This window comes from Pieris napi, chromosome 18, assembly GCF_905475465.1.
Source record: "Pieris napi chromosome 18, ilPieNapi1.2, whole genome shotgun sequence".
Classification (NCBI taxonomy): Eukaryota; Metazoa; Arthropoda; class Insecta; order Lepidoptera; family Pieridae; genus Pieris; species Pieris napi.
The window spans coordinates 6,484,129-6,498,975 of NC_062251.1; the positions used below are offsets into that span (position 1 = coordinate 6,484,129).

The 14,847-nt window shown below is 34.5% G+C and overlaps 1 protein-coding gene across 3 annotated transcripts in view; it reads right to left on the reverse strand.

Moving 5' to 3' along the window:
• Positions 1 to 14,847, reverse strand: part of LOC125058565 — a 34,611-nt gene that overhangs the window by 11,318 nt on the left and 8,446 nt on the right. For all 3 annotated transcript variants that reach the window (XM_047662669.1, XM_047662668.1, XM_047662667.1), the window contains exon 2: positions 12,432 to 12,512. In XM_047662669.1, the coding sequence (XP_047518625.1) occupies positions 12,432 to 12,502 (71 nt within the window). In that variant the 5' untranslated portion in view covers positions 12,503 to 12,512. The remainder of the gene's footprint in view (positions 1 to 12,431; positions 12,513 to 14,847) is intronic.

The window sequence follows — 14,847 nt, forward strand, 5'->3', positions numbered from 1 at the left end:
TGTACCACAAGGACCAATCTTTATATATATTTTAGCTATCTATTTATGGATGGTGTACTGTTCCTCCAACCTAAAGAGAGGATAGGGTTGTTTTGGCGAGCTTAGCTCGGCCGGAATAGGATTTTCCCGCGACTAGCGCAACAGCGGCTCCAGCGAGTCTCCGGCTCTTGGCCACCACGGGGGGAAAGCACCTCCCAGTGGCTAAGGCCAAGAAGTTGTATATACCTTGGTTGGATATCGGTGTTTCAGAGTCATCATCATCTTCGTAAGTGCTGATTATCGGTACATTACTATATAAAGATGGAAGTATATTATTGCCTCCACTATAACGAAGAGCAGTGTTGGCCTAGTGGCTTCAGTGTGGTACTCTAATCTCTGCGGTCGTGGGTACGAGCACCGGCTGTGCACCAATTGACGTTCTATGTGCGCATTTAACATCCGCTCGAACGGTGAAGGAAAACATCGTGAGGAAATCGGCTTGCCTTAGACCCAAACAGTCAACGGTGAGTGTTGAGGAGGAGACTGATCACCTTGCCAATTAGATTGACAAATGATCAAGCAACAGATACAGAAATCTGAGGCCCAGACCTAAAAAGGTTGTTGCGCCAATGATTTATTTTATAATAGCAGAGAATCTGCATTTACAACACAATTTGCTCTCGACAATTCCTGTGGATGTCCTTTAATTCTCGCTTGGATAAAATGCGTGCCCTGATAATCTACTATATAAAAATAAGTCGCGTTTTCCTTCCTGACGCTATAACTCAAGAACGCACGAACCGATTTCCATGGTTTTGCATTCGTTGGAAAGGTTTCGGGCTCCGTGAGGTTTATAGCAAAAAAAAATTTCAACAGAAAAGTGGGATCACCAAACGAAATGTTACATAAAACGAAGCCATCTGGTGGCGAAACGGAGTTCGCCGAGTTTGCTAGTAATTCATATTAATGGATAATTACTATATATTCACGGTATATTTTTAACAACGCGGGTCCCCGTTTGAGTTTAAATATATATATGCCAGTTATATATACAATACTTCCTCGCCGCAAATAGTCTGTAATCATCTCCAATTGTGTACAATGAGCCGCCGACACTGATAGGCCAACCATGACTTTGATTCGAGACCCTTGCGGACATTTTATTGTGTCTCTATAATGGATATCACAAAACAGAAAAAATCAGAATGTAAATTGGCGGTCTACAACCTTTTTAGGTCTGGGCCTCAGATTTCTGTATCTGTTTCATGATCATTTGTTAATCTAATAGGCAAGTAGGTGATCAGTCAGTGCCTGACATATGCCGTTAACTTTTTGGGTCTAAGACATGTCGGTTTCCTTACGATGTTTTCCTTCACCGTTCCAGCGAATGTTAAAGCGCACATAGACAGTCCATTGGTGCACAGCTGGGGATTGAATCTACGACCTCAGGGATGAGAGTCGCACACTGAAGCCACTAGGCCAACACTGCTGCTGAAAAATATAAGCCATCGAAAAATTAACTTATTGTAACGCAGTTCTTCTAGTGTAATACTAAGTTGGTCAATTTTTTCAGTCCCTACTTCCTTTCCTTCTTAAGTTATCATGTTAACTAACTTAACTACATCTTGTACTAACTATAAGAAATACAATGAATTGGCAATCGCACTTCTATCTAAATTTGGAGCTTCACTCTCTGCTAGAAGTGCCTTAGAGTTTTAATGATGAGAGTAAGAGATAGAATTAAGAAATTTGACTGGTTATTCTTAAACTACTGGTTCAATCGAAATTTGAAATATAACGTGTTTATACAATCCCTGTTTGGCTTCTAATTTTATCAACAACCAAGTTATAGGGAACTGCTTCGAGAAAAGGATGGTACGGCCGTGCCGCTTTTGGCTCCACAAAAAAAGTGCGTGCGTACTAAGTACACATGTCAGAACTGAAACTTCTCTGGCATACTAATTTTTAAGTCTTGTTCATATTTATACAAATCTAAAACTTTAGACTTCCGAGACTTAGAGGGAGGGAAAAAGGAAGATATGTTTGGAATTTAATTATGATGAAAATATTAAAAGTGTCAAAAATTAATACAAATAATAAATTTAATTTTTTAAATTTATTTCTTCGATAATAAAAACACGTGGCATTTTAATTTACAATTCGGCGTTTGAGATTTCAACAAATTATTTTTCATAAAATATATTAAATTCTCTTTGCGAAGTTTTAATTTTAATAGAATTTCTGTAAGGGAGAGAGCGATTGAGACCGATTGAGAGAGAGTGAGAAGGACCTTATACAAATTCTATTTGAATATTGAATTGTAATTTTGCGCTAAATAATTGTAATTGTAATTTGGCGGGTCAAATAGCAAGCTGCACAGACTTAACCCTAACAAGACTATATATAATGTAAAGAATATTTAATGAAGATGATTATTTAGATTGGATTCTATAGAATATTGATTATCTATTATGTGTTAATTGGTTTTTTATTTAATTTGTTTCTGAGGAAATGTAGTTTTGGCCGGTCGCTTAATTTGTAAGACCATTTCAGATCAGTGTTTGTTTCCCAATATTTTTTGTGTCAGGCCTCAGCCCCCCCTCCTAAAAATAACGTATGTTGAAATTTAAAAAAAAATTGAATAATTTTTAAGAAACTCTTACTCACTCATTTGTTTAAAGATATAAGACACAGTAAGTAATTTTTCAAAAACATACGAGAATAATAAAAACTGAAATTCTAATTCAAAATAATTATAGGAAATTTTCGAATAGCCTTAATCAATTTGCCCCCTGGGCCTGTGGAGCGTCGGCCGCACGTAAGGATACACTGTTTTAGATTCAAAGTCAAAAATCATTTATTCAAATAGGTAACACAATGTACACTTATGAATTTCAAAAATGAAATATATGTACATTAAATGCTTCTAATTTTACATTTAGTGTCAGTTCTCAAATCAAGGACGTAGAACGGAAGAGGAGAACTGGCAATAAACTCTCCGCCAGTGTTTTTAATCACCAAGTTTTTTGTTTTACACAATGTTTGTAAGGAGCTGCAACCATTACACCATGTTCCACATGACATCTTGAGTAATAAATAATAATAAAATAAATTAAAAACAAAGATTTGTCCTCTATCAGCAGACGGCATGGTGAAATAGGAGCATGCACTTACTTTCTCGTGGGAACAACAAGCAAATACATAGTCGAAATAACTAACATCACCGCAATCGCGTTTTTAAGTAAAGCAACAAACTCTAAATGTTGGCTCTTAAAATACATATTTCGGCAACATGAGTTTCATTCAGTTATATATAGGTCGGTTATCGAAAGCTGGCGGGTTCACAGTACTCACACTAATGCAATTTCACATACAGTATGTTTCAAAATATGATTTTTTTGCCATGCTATACATTTTAGGCCACTCTGGCTTTAGTAAGGTTGGGTGGGTTGTAAATAAATAAAAATGTGTCAAATACATATAAATATTAGGTGCATACGAGGGTGGATCCAAAAGTTCTAAGCCAGACCAAGAACGTGAAAGAGTAGTTCGTGTAAATAATTTTTCATTTTTCGACATAAGCTCCATCTAGCTCAACACACTTCACTTTTACTTAACTAACTATTCTTTCAGTATTGAGAAACCCCAGTCGCATATGATGTCAAATTAAATATAACAACTTATTAACATTTATTATTAAAATGCTTGTGTGTGAACCAATGAAGATTAGCCAGTAAACTTTCTGGATTTCTACGTGTTCAGGATGGGTAGGTAACAAAGTGTCGAATTAAACCTGTAACCCTTTTAGTGTGGACTCGTTTGTTTCCTTAGCTGTCCAGGGGATAATTCCTGTCCTTAATTTATGTAACCCTTACATAATACCATCAAGCTCATGCATGCGTCAAGTAATACGGCTTCTAACCTTGGCACTGACCGTAACCACATTGTGCAATAATAAGATTGTATTGCAAGTGATCATGTAATGGGATTTTATACTTATGAATTTTATTTTAAACTAGCTGACCTGGCTAACTTCGTTCCGCCCTACAACCTTATAATATCGTTGTTACTTTAATTTAACTTATTTTAGGATTTCATTAATGTTAAGTATTACATTAATACAACTTTTTTGCAAATACAGAAATGTTTTATTGCTTGCCATTGCGAAAGAAGAATGGCAGTTTTACACATTAGGCATCTTCTCTCTAGCGTCAATATGGCGATACTGCATGTTAAGCACTTTCTGATATCCAACATCTTTTGATCAGGATCAAAGCATGGTTATGCATCTCCTCATTCACCTCAAGATCGGAATTTCTTGAACTGACACGAATTCGACGTAAAATGATGCGTAGTTTTGTCAACAGATGGCACCATATGCGTTTTGCATTCGTAAAATTAATTAATTAATTTATTGTTATTCGATAACTTATCCGATATTTTATTGCTTATTCTGCTATTCGGGACGGAAACAAATCCAACAAATCAAAAACCATGGCAATCGGTCCAGCCGTTCTCGAGTTATAAGTGTTGTAACAAACACGACTTTCTTTTATATATATATAAGATTCTGCTATTCGGGACGGAAACAAATCCAACAAATCAAAAACCATGGCAATCGGTCCAGCCGTTCTCGAGTTATAAGTGTTGTAACAAACACGACTTTCTTTTATATATATAGATTTATTACGTAAAAAGTTACCACAGCACGGCAGTGAATTGCACGCCTCGCAGTGTTCTACTCTCGACATGTCAAAAAACCCAGTCTTTTGAAACTCGAATGACTTTTTTCTCACTAATATAACACTTACAGGATAATATGAGTGCACTAAAATCGAGTTAAATAATCTATCAAGCACATATGGTATTTTTTATGAACAATTATTTAGTTTAACATAGTAAATAATAACATTAAAATCAATCATTCTTGGACGTCCGTCAGTCTGTGTTTATGGATCCATGTATGTGGCAGAGAAATTGGTCGAAAAATTTATCGTACCAGAAGACTTTTTTTCTTATTATATAAAGTTATACCCTGGGCTGATTCCTAGTTAATATTAGCGTTCTAAGTACTGTCGTTTAATTATAATTTGTAAAAAACTAAAATACGACTGTGTATTTGTATATTATCTATATACACATTTATTTTAGTATAATTTTTTTTCCTCACCTTAGAGTTATGGCGCCACAATATATTTTTTTATTATATTTTTGTTTTTTTTTCAATCATTCATTATCATTTATTTTTATTTTATTTTTTGTTATTTTGTTTTAAAAAACTTGAGTTTCTGTTTTAGAATTTTTTTTTTAATGTGAATGACCGCATTGAGGCGTGCACTTTTGGATTTTCCAAACTTTTTATTTGATATTATATTTACGTACGGTATTTTGACAGTACCAAGTTTATAATAATAATAATTGATTTGCAATTGGTACAATATAAAGTTCGCATATTCTGACACACGTAATGGTGTGCAAATTTGTATTAAAGGGTAGAATAGAAGTTATAATTACATTGTGATTTGTGAGTCATATCATTATAGTCAATTGTTATATTATTTATCACGGCATCATCACACTATTGAAATATATTATTACGTTATCAAATTAATATTAATTAAAATGTTTTATAAAAATAATATTTAATAGAATAATACATTTTCACCAAAGTTACATTTGTAATTTATAATTTTAAAAACTCTAGTAGGAAGAATCTTAGAATGTTTTTGGTTAATTATTATAAAATTTGTATGGCATAAATGGTGCTTTTTCCTATACAATTCCAGATTAATTGTTGGCATAGCCAATTTCTTCCCATGTCTACACCGACAGTGATCCATTCCCGTTGACTTAAAAATATTTATGATTTTGTGAACGAATAGGGACATTTCTAAAATATACTATATAGTTTGCTCCCATAAATTGTTCTAGTACTGCCAGCACTGCTTTACAAGGAGTGTTATTTTATATATGAGAATTTTCTTCCAGCTTAGAATTTTAAACCGTAAACACGATCTATATACTCCTATTTCTATAATCCATTATTTAATTATGAAATGAAAATAATGAAAGTCTTTCGCCACTAGGCCATCTTCCTGTGGCTTCCATTGCACACTCTCAGTCCTATCGAACAGGGAAGGAAGCAGGGAATATCTAAATAGAACATTCTCGTTGTCACTGACTTTTGTATCCAGAAGTAATTACTAATTATAGAAAAAAAAGTGCGTGCGTACAATGTAGACATGTCAGAAGTGAAACTTCTTTGTAAATTAATTATTACTAAGGTAAAAGCCTTAATAGATGATCACTCCATGTATTTGTATATAAATCCACACTGTATACGTGCTAATGATAATATAAATAAAAAAAAAACGTGTGGCACTCGGGGATTGCCGCGGTAAAGCTATTGCAAAGCATTTTTTTTATCAACTTATGCAATTATAATTATTTATTTATGCAGTATTTTTTTTTCGTTGATATTAATTCAATCTACCACTCTGCCAGACTCAGATCAGCCAATATAGTCTGTCTCACTCTAACGCGTACCGGCTGCACCGGCCGCGCTCGTCAGAGAGATGTGAATAAGCAATATGCGTTCTGTCCCGCTCTAACGCATATTGGCCGCAACTGTATTACCTCATCGTGTGTTGTATGTATTTTCGTTACGGAATTTCTTGATTCGGTTGCCGCGCTCATAGCCCGCGATAAAATCTATGCAATAGCTTAAAAATGAACACAAGAAAGACGTTATGCGACAGAATTGCCATCTAAAGTTCTAATATGTAACTACTAAACGAATACATCAACCAATAGCATGTATTTTTTCTCGATCTCCCTTACTCTCTTAATCTTTCTCACTATAGCCCTCTCTCACCTCTCGCGTTATTATTGCGTTTCATCTGTAAAAAAATTACCCTCATGCGCCTAAAGAAGTTTCACTTCAATAAAGCTATCTGGATAGTGTGAGACTGCCACGCTTTTGTAGCCTCGGACATGTTTGCCCAGACTTCTGGGCGAACCGTCGGAAAAGAACAGCATCACTTTTACGTAGATTGCCTGGCAATAGGAACAGTATCCTCAGTACAATGGATGACTGTTGAGCATGGTCAATAAGGACCGTTTCTTGAAGGACCCTAAGTCGAATTGGTTCGGAAATACTTCAGTGGGCAGCTGGTTCCACATAGTGGTGGTGGCGTAAAGTGCCTTAAAAACTCTCAGTTGTGGAACGGACGGACGTCAAGGTGAGGTGGAATTTCGTATTCTCTATGTGCGATGATGAAACTCACCTACAAGTATTAATCCGGACAACTCCTCTGAACTCTTTATGGCAAATGCAGTAGAAGATCCAGAGACCCCATATCTCTACGCAACGCCCAGTATTCCGTTGATATCCTTATCCCGTATGTTGAATAGGAATGTTGCTATGTCTTCCGTATGATTCTTATCATATAGATAAGCGTTGTTACACGTTTGACCAACTGACCTTTGCCCTTCCCTTATTGTTATTCACGTGTCTTAACTATCCATTGACAGTTTACGCAATGTACGAACACAAAGTATTTCGTAAACGAAGAATTGAATGTCATTTATGTATTTGAATGAGAATTCAAATTCGACACATTAAAATAGATAAAAAATATCAACATTTATAGATACAGGTAAGATTGTATAATTCTTAGAATTAAAATTGTTTTTGAAGTGAAACTTCTTTAGGAAATTTTTACGGATACGTCACGAAGATGTGCAGCGTTTTGAGAGCTATTGAGACCTATTGAGAGGCAGTAATAAGGGCGAATTACTTACCTTATAGAAATTCTATTTTTAAAATAAAAATATCGTAAAGAGAATTTATGAAATATTAGTATTTTATATTTTATGCAAAATAATTTATTGAAATATCAAATGACGAATTGTAAATTAAAATGCCACGTGTTTTTACTATCGAAGAAACAAATTTAAAAAAAAAATTATTTGTATTAATTTTCGACACTTGATAATATTTTAATGACACTTAAATTAATTAAATTCTTAACATATCTTTCTATCCCTCTAAGTCTCGGAAATCGAAATTTTTAGATTTGTATAAATAATAAATATGAACAAGACTTAAAAATTAGTTTGCTAAAGATGTTTTACCTCTGACATGACACTTTGTACTCACGCACTTTATTCTTTTTTTATTAATCGATTATAATTTGATTAAAAACTATAATCGTAAAACTATAATAACAATCCAATACTTGCCTTCTAGACAGAACTATTTATTTATCACAGAAATAAATAAATTATCCTTAGGCTACTATGCCAATAAACAAACACATAACATACATACATATATTATATCGCTACTGTGAATTCACTCTGCCAACAATATATAACAATAGAGACTGGAAAAAAAATCAGTAAACATATTATCTACGCGGTTGCCATGCTTACAATGAAATTAATTCATATCTATCCACGTGCGGACGGAACGCGTCATCCCAAGGTCAACAGCACTAAATTCTACAATTTAAACGCGGGACGCGCCACAGAACATATAAAGATTCCTTATAAACCACAGATCGAAAATTAATTTTAATAGACTAGAACAGATAAGGACCAAAATTGGGCAGCTGTGAAAAACATTGCTTTACTTTACAGTCGACTTCTCGATAATTTGACTCCTGTTAATTTGAATCTCTCGATAATTTGATTTGTTTGGTCCCTTGAAAAATCCATGAGGTAGGGTCGAGTCATAGTCAAGTTATACTTAGCTGACACTCTTTTTCACGTGATCTCCACCTTATATGATTAAATGTCTCTAATAATAAAGACCGCATAAAAACCCCAATGTACGTATTGCGTGTTACGACGATAAAAATAAATAAATCAGTGGCGCTACAACCTTAATAGGTCTGGGCCTCAGATTTCTGAATCTGTTTCATGACCATTTGTCAACCTAATAGGCAAGTTCATCAGCGTCCTGTGCCTTCGACATGTCACAGAACACACGTCGTCGAGTTTGGGTACAAGGCAAGCCGGTTTCCTCACGATGTTTTCCGTCAACGTTCGAGGGAATGTTAAATGCGCACATAGAAGGTCCATTGGTGGACAGTCGGGGATCGAAGCTACGACCTCAGGGATGAGAGTCGCACGCTGAAGCAAACACTGCTCTTTTTTGTATAACTCTTGGCCTATATACTCGTATCCCATATATCAAATATTACATATTCCATAAAAATCCTTAAACTCCCTTGTGAAATAGCCTTTACAAGAGAAGTCATTGACCCAATGACATTGAAATTGGCGGCATTCCAATTTGGAATAGCGCGAAAGTGAAAACTAGACACGTGAAATTGTTGTTCTATTTTTAAATTTACACGATTATTGTATAATCTCTGGTTCATTTTGACAGAAATATTCCGTCTGTAAATTATTTGACATTTTCTTATAGTCTACACTTATTTGAACGAAATAATATTTATGTTTATTATATTAAATTTATAAGGAATCTATACAATATATTTTTATGTATTGAGCGATCTCTTCCAGGCTCACGTTTGAAGAGTAAATAAAAAGAAAATTTAAACAAATTTAAAAAGTTTGGTCCCTGTGGCAGTGTACCTTTAACGCTGGCAGCATTTCATCGCTGTATTGCGATACTTATTCGTGAAGGAAAGCACCAGCTCTGGGGTCACCAGTACTATCTACCAGACGCCAACATAAACCTTTAATTAGCGCCTGTTCACTTGAACCTCACGGCCCAAAAAAATACAGAAAATAAATTTGTTAATTAAAGTTTTTGGCACATAACGTTACATATATATATATAGGTATATATATTTAGCAACCTTGCATTCTTCTTATTGTTTATCCTATTTATGTATTTACATTGTATATTCGCGCTTGGCGGACCTATGAGACTGCGATACAAATAGTCCCCTCGTGAGTTGTGCTGCGATATTGCGCGGTACTGGTGAGGAAGTTGTATGGTTCTGCGCCTGATTCGATAGTTCTAATAGGTGTCATCGTCGCACGTCCAGGCAGAATATACATTCACCCGTAGCACCTCGACGTCCACCGTTACACAAGCTGGCCACTGAAGTATTTCCGAACCAATTCGACTTAGGGTCCTTCAAGAAAAGCGCGTACTATATCTTAATAGACGGCAACGCACTCGCTAGCCCCTTACATTGAGCGTCCATAGGTGGTATCACTTTACATCAGATGAGTCTATTTGCCCATGTTCTATATTTGTTTTAATGGAGTTTTTACACTTAAGGAGCGTTCAAGTATTACGTAACCAATTTGGGGGGGGGGGGGTGGAAAACGTTACGATGCGGGGCGGGGATTGAATTATTGTTAATATTATTTTCGACTTTCCAGTACTTTACACTACATATAGGTCACTTTTAGGTATAAAAGCTCACTAGGTGGTCACGAAACGTTTTACTGGGTACAGAAAATCGTTACGGCGCGTTACATGGAGGGGGGGGGGTCAATAATCTCCAAAAATTGCATGACGTAATACTTGAACGCTACCTTATATGTTATATTTTATTTCTTTCATAAGTGTCTAATTGTCTCCGTTTTAACATAAATAGCTTAATCAAATAGCCGATTTCAATCAAATTAGCACACCGTGTGCAGTTTGATCTAACTTAAAAGATAGGATAGCTTATAGCTTAATTTATACCCAATAATATTTTATTGCAAATTATTTGTTTATTATTTGACACAATTCTAACAGATGGCGCTGTGTTGAAAATAGCAACGTTTCACATAAGCTATAATGTAATGGCATATACACCAAAAAGCATGGTGGTCCCCATGACTGGTGTTCTGCTACCATTACCCTTTCAATAGTTTCCTACTATGTAATGTAACAAAAAACTTAGCCACTGCAACGCTTGGCCGAGTCTGCTAGTATAATATATTTATACGATATATTTATAACAGACTGTATGTCTATCCTTACTATCCTTTAATGTACCCAACATTATTTGTCTTGGGGATGGTGGGGTACAATAAATTGGAAACCAGACTGGACTTACAGTTGGCCTACTACGTACTGAAAGTCTTGAGGGCAGTGTGCAACCCAAGTGTACTCCAAGAACTGGGTTTCTTTGTACCTATGGGATATATAAGGGCCAGAACCAGTCTGTTGCACAGATCCCCATCAAAATCGTTGTCTTCTGAATGCTGTCTCCGACACTATCGACATATTTATATGTTCACAGAGTGAATTCACAGAACGATATTGTGTATATTATGTATAAAATTATATTTTATTTTTCTCGACATTTTCGTATTGGCATAGTCTGTAAGGATAATGTATGTGTTTCTGTAATAAATAAAATAAAATAAGCACGTAAGAACCTCCTTGGTATTCGTATATAGTCAAAAACAATTGATCTAACCATGTCAAAGTCATTACGACTTTCTTGACACAAGGCCGATTAGTTAACTCGGAATTTTGTTTAACTAATACATACAGCAATATTTAACTAAACTTATGTTGGAATGTCAATTGTCAAATTAGATTATTATATGTCAGAGTATTTGTATTTGTAAAGATAAGTGGCCATAGATAAGCCGTGGCTTAAGTGGCTGTCACAATGAGGGTTGTGCGGTTCAGGAATCTGAACAGTCTCAAAACTATTATTATACAATATTTTTATTGGAGTTTTATTCATCAATCTGCACTTGGTATTAGAGATCGGTAATTTTGATAGGCTTACGAATCTTCAAATTCTTCTGTTAGAGCTACAAACCTATCTTAATTTTTTACGCATGAAACGCAATAATAATATAGCGTCACGAAGACGTGCAGCGTTTTTGTCGAAGGGAGAGAGCGATTGAGAGAGAGTGAGAAGGGCGAATAACCTTATAGAAATTCTATTTTTAAAATTAAAATTTCGTAAAGAGAATTTATGAAATACATATTAATATTTTATATTTTATGTAAAATAATTTTGTTTTATCAAAATTTTTATTAAATTATCTCAAATAACGAAAAATTTTATTATCAAAGAAATAAATTTATAATGTGTATTAATTTTCGACACTTTTAATATTTTAATGACAATTAAATTCATTAAATTCCTAACATATCTTCCTTTTTCCCTCCCTCTAAGTCTCGGATATCGAAAGATTTAGATTTGTATAAATATGAACAAGACTTAAAAAGTAGTTTGCCAAAGAAGGTTCACTTCTGACATGTGTACTTTGTACGCACGCACATTTTTTTAGTATGAGAAGCTTGTTCCAAATTCAAATTTCGCGCCTTATCTTCCACGACCTTATTAAATTTCTCATTAACCTTTGTTTCTAAAGTAGTTGCGTTGGGAACATCTTACGATTTTAAGTTGCTAACTAAACGTGACAATACAAACAAGAACGTTGTTGTACTTATCTCAAGTATTTAACAAACAGTAATTATCAGTTATTAATTCGTTAGAAACACTTACACTAACGCGACGATATAAGGATGCAATCGGGCGCCATCTTGTGCCAATGTGACGTCACCGGAAACGGCCATCTTGTCTAACCTGCAAATTGGAAGATTGATCTTTAAGAGTTATCTTTTAATAGCGTTTTAATTAACCTTTAAAAAGGGTTTTCAACGGGCATTTTAGTAAATTTTACTAGAAACAATAAAATGCATACCTTTAAGAGGCACATTACATGTACCTACATAATAACGTTTAGGTACTTAAAAAATATTAGAATAAAACAAAATGAGCGAGCAAAATACACATGATAAAGCTTATTGCAGAATCTTGAAGATGGCAATCAGACTGGATTGTGGAACCAGCTGAAGTATTTCCGAACCAATTCGACTTAGGGTCCTTCAAGAAAAGGGCGTACCAATTCTTAAAAGGCCGGCAACGCACTCGCGAGCCGCCAATTCACAAAAACAAATGACAAATGAATTCAATATACTACATTAGGTTACCAAAGAGTTCTAAAATTGAAATTCAAGAAAAGTTTTCATCAGCAATATTTTTAACTGGCCAATTCTAAACATTTGTAGTGTTATAAATAAAATAATTACAACGCAAAACTCGAAGATGGCTGGACAAATACGAGTATTCATTATATATTTATTCCTTGAAGTCAGGTTATGAAGAAAAAATTTGAAAATTTTGTTTTATTTAGTACTTAAGTCTTATTAACCTCGGAAAACCGAACAGTCTCTATGGAATAGCATAGCAAAATGTTCCTAAAGGTAGGCTAAGGCGAAAGGACGTTAGCGGGGGCAGTTATTTAATAAATATGTTTACATTTAACTAGCAATACCCCGCGTATATACCGATCACGCGGTAGTGGAATGTCGGACTATATATATATTTTTGTTATCATAAAAGTTTTATTTTACTTATCTTGTAATTAATTCTTTCAGATAATTAGATAGGTACACACTAACATTCATAATCTAATCAATATACAGATTTTACTTTACTACGTATATACAGGGTGGTCCAACTAGTGACGTCAATAAAATTTTTTTAGAAATGAAATGAAAATGAAATTTTGAAACTTCGCTGGCAGTAAACATTCAAAAAAGAAAAAATTATAACTTAAAAACTAAAAAAAATCGCGTAACATACATGGGGTATTTTCGTATACCCTGTGAGAGGAATCTAAAAAAAAATATTGACGTCACTAGTTGGACCAGCCTGTATATCTAATACATTTTTAAATTTGTAACATCGTTTACGTAGACATTAGTAAATTTAAAAGGTATTGAAAAATTCGATTTCAAGTAGGTAATTAAAGATTTTTTTAATCAGTCCAGGAATTTTTAGCTCTAAAATAAAAACAAATATTCAAAATGCAAAAATTTATTCTATATTATTAGAGTAGAGATTTATTTGTAGAAATTCAGTGTCTTAGAACTTCCCTATACACAACATTTGACGTAGTTTTGTTTTGGGGCAGCAAATAATTTACGTTTTGGTTCCGACTCGGGATAGGCCAACACAATTGCCCATGAGTAAAACATTATTTTTGAAGATATTGATACGTTCTATAATATTGTACAACATTTTTTTGTTCTATCATCAATAGTTTCCACAGCGCACACGATGACAGATTTTTTATATATAATTTTTTACACCTTGGATTATTGCATTTTGCAGCTCTCTAATGGTGAAAGAATTTTTGAAATCCGTCTAGTAGTTTTTGTGTGAAAACGTTACAAACATACATACAAAACACAAATGATTCCTCTTTATAATATTAGTACAGATAAATAACCTATTTTTTTGTTGGTTTTAGTATTGCTGAAACAACAACTGACTTTAGCTACAATCCTACCTGATGTTAAGTGAGTTGCGGCCTATTAAAGGGCAGGGCTCCTTTCCAGAAGATGCCTTTTATGATGCTTAAACGAACAGGGATATGTCCTTTAGCATATGTCAACTCAGAGACTTGAATTCTGAAGAAATTATTTAGGAAACTTAGCTAATAGTATAATTTCATAGAAATCGGATCAGTAGATTCCGTTGGCAGTTTTTTTAAATCATGTATACGTGTGTGCTATTAGTATTTTATTAAATTATTAAAATATTTGCATGTATGGGGCCGTTCAAGTATTACGTAAGCACTATAGGGGGCTGGGGGGGGTATTTGATTTTCTTATTTGGTGATTACGTCAACATTGTCTATGCTTGAAAACGAAATGCATTTTCGGGGATTGCTGCAAAAAATTAATACGTTTATGTGCTATTATTTTTGAGAGCTTTGCTTACTTTTGCTGACAAGAGGAGGGGGGGGGGGGGGGGATAAATTGCAGTATATCTGCTTACGTAATACTTGAACGGGCCCTATGTGGATACGTTGTACGGATGTACGTACGTGAGAGAATACGCCAACGACCCC